We start from the raw sequence: 2,394 nt of genomic DNA, 5'->3' as shown, positions 1-2,394 counted from the left end.
GTCTCATGGGAGATATGGAAGGAATGAAATGCCAGAATTTTTCGCAACGCTGCGGCTCCGGCCACAGTTGTCGTCATGAGAATTAAAGAGGAGGCCCATCTTTGGACTTTGGCTGGGGCCAAGCATTTGAGTACTCTTATGTTACGAGAGTAGTCTTTTCTTGTGGCCGCGTTGCGGCGTATGTCTAAACCTCCGCTCTTAATTAATGAAAATGACAAGTCTTTTGCCTGGTTTCAAAAACAAAAAAATTACCCTCACACCTCTTTGACATACTGTGTGTTGGTCTCGGGTAAGTTAAACCAGAATACCGCAATGCCACACGTTACAAAATTAGACCACACCAGACAATCCATCGAGTGAAGATAAATTTTCATTGGCAGCTTTAAGCATGCATGGCAAACCATGAAGATGCCCCCGCCTTGCCCTCCTAGCCTTCGCATGTTCACCAGTAGCGAGTGGACATAAACGAGCACCGTGTTCTTAGCAACCCCACTTCCCCGGCAATGTCCTGGGGCGCAGCGAGCTATTCTCGCAGAACACACCCACGCACGCGCGCCCCCATGATGGCCCAGCCTAGCCTCCTCCTCCTCCTCGCCGCAGCGGCGGTCCTCTTGCTGTCACTCTGCGACGCACACAACAAGCTCGCCAAGAAGAGCGATGATGTTGTCAACGGGCCCCTCCTCACCTCTAAGCTCGGCGCCAAGCGCACGCTGATCGTCGGCCCCAACGACGAGTTCAAGACCATCCAGTCCGCCATCGATGCAGTGCCGGACGGCAACTCTGAGTGGGTTGTCGTCCATCTCCGCGCCGGCGTCTACGCGTACGTATGCACGCACAATTATTTGTTCATGTGGACGCAGCGCAATTAGAAGAAGGCATGTGTGTGTTGGGTGTGGGTGGGTTTTCACAAATGCGCGTGTTATCGTATGATTGCAGGGAGAAAGTCGTGATTCCCGAGACGAAGCCGTTCATCTTCGTGAGGGGGAACGGCAAGGGCCGGACGTCCATCTCCTACGAGTCCGCCTCCCCGCACAACACCGAGTCTGCCACGTTCGCCGTGCACGCGGACAATGTCATCGTCTTTGGCATTAGCTTCAGGGTGCGCTCCTAGTTGCTTTCCTCTTCTTTCTCTTCCTACTCTCGAATTGCGAGTGTGTGTAAAACTTCGTCCAAAGAACTTATTTTCATAGATGTGCACAGAACGCGGCGCGCGCGGGGCTGCCGAACAACCCGGAGATCCGCACGGTGGCCACCATGGTCAGTGGCGACAAGGTGGCCTTCTACCATTGCGCCTTCTACAGTCCCCACCACACCCTCTTCGATAGCGTTGGCCGCCACTACTACGAGAGCTGCTACATCCAGGGCAACATCGACTTCATCTTTGGCGGCGGCCAGTCCATATTCCAGTGCGCGGAGATCTTCGTGAAGCCCGACCGGCGGACACCGATCCTGGGGTCCATCACCGCGCAAGACCGCAAGGAGGAGAGCGACAGCAGCGGCTTCGTTTTCCTCAAGGGGAAGGTGTACGGTGTCGGGGAGGTGTACCTAGGCCGCGCCAACGAGGCCTACTCGCGCGTCGTCTTCGCCGACACCTACCTCTCCAAGACTGTCAACCCTGCCGGCTGGACCAACTACAACTTCTCTGGCAGCACCGAGTACGTTACAAACGCACAAACAAATTCAAACAACGATCAAGCATCCGACCGATGAATTAACTGCAAATCTTGAAATGATCAATAATATATGTCTGTGCTTGCTTTGATTTTGCAGACACGTGATGCTCGGGGAGTTCAACTGCACGGGGCCGGGGGCCGACAGATCGCAGCGTGTGCCATGGTCGCGACAGTTAGACCAGGCGGAGGCAGCCAAGTTCCTCACCGTCGACTTCATCAACGGCAAGGATTGGCTCCCAGCGTTCTACTACTGATCATCAGACTCAAAGAACATTAAGTGCTTACTTGTTGCTTGCTTGCTACTCCGTCTTGTAATGTTCATGTGTTACGAATGTCCAAAATCTGACTGAGGCTATATGATTGATCTCTGTAGATGTAATTTTCTTATTCGTAATACCTAGGTGTGCATGTTAATCTACATGTTAGTTAGTGAAGTAAGTGTAATGAGGCACCTTATCGAAAGTGTGCGTGACACTGTCACCTGTATCATCGCTTAGTTTGGAATTTGTCATATTAATCTAATGAATTTCATGGAGCCACACCCACGCATACTCAGATGGTCCAAGGACGGCTGCCAACATGGAATATCAGGTGCGATCATGCGGTGAGTACGTCGGTCTCCTTGCCCTTGTTTGGTTTGTGCGAACTCTCATTCTTACTAACTAACTAATAAGATGACAAAAATCTTTTGTCCATTTCAAAAATGAATTATCTGCACCAC

General features: G+C 51.8%; 1 protein-coding gene across 1 annotated transcript; it reads left to right on the top strand.

Moving 5' to 3' along the window:
* Positions 1–538: 538 nt before the first annotated feature.
* Positions 539–2,190, top strand: LOC119348366 (probable pectinesterase 67). The gene is made up of 4 exons (XM_037616532.1): positions 539–820; positions 937–1,099; positions 1,201–1,655; positions 1,771–2,190. Exons 1-4 carry the CDS (start codon positions 561–563, stop codon positions 1,925–1,927), a joined length of 1,035 nt encoding a protein of 344 aa, XP_037472429.1. The 5' UTR covers positions 539–560; the 3' UTR covers positions 1,928–2,190.
* Positions 2,191–2,394: the final 204 nt, after the last annotated feature.

This window comes from Triticum dicoccoides, unplaced genomic scaffold (genome assembly GCF_002162155.2).
Source record: "Triticum dicoccoides isolate Atlit2015 ecotype Zavitan unplaced genomic scaffold, WEW_v2.0 scaffold90063, whole genome shotgun sequence".
Taxonomy (NCBI): Eukaryota; Viridiplantae; Streptophyta; class Magnoliopsida; order Poales; family Poaceae; genus Triticum; species Triticum dicoccoides.
This window is presented reverse-complemented; position numbering and strand designations above follow the sequence as displayed.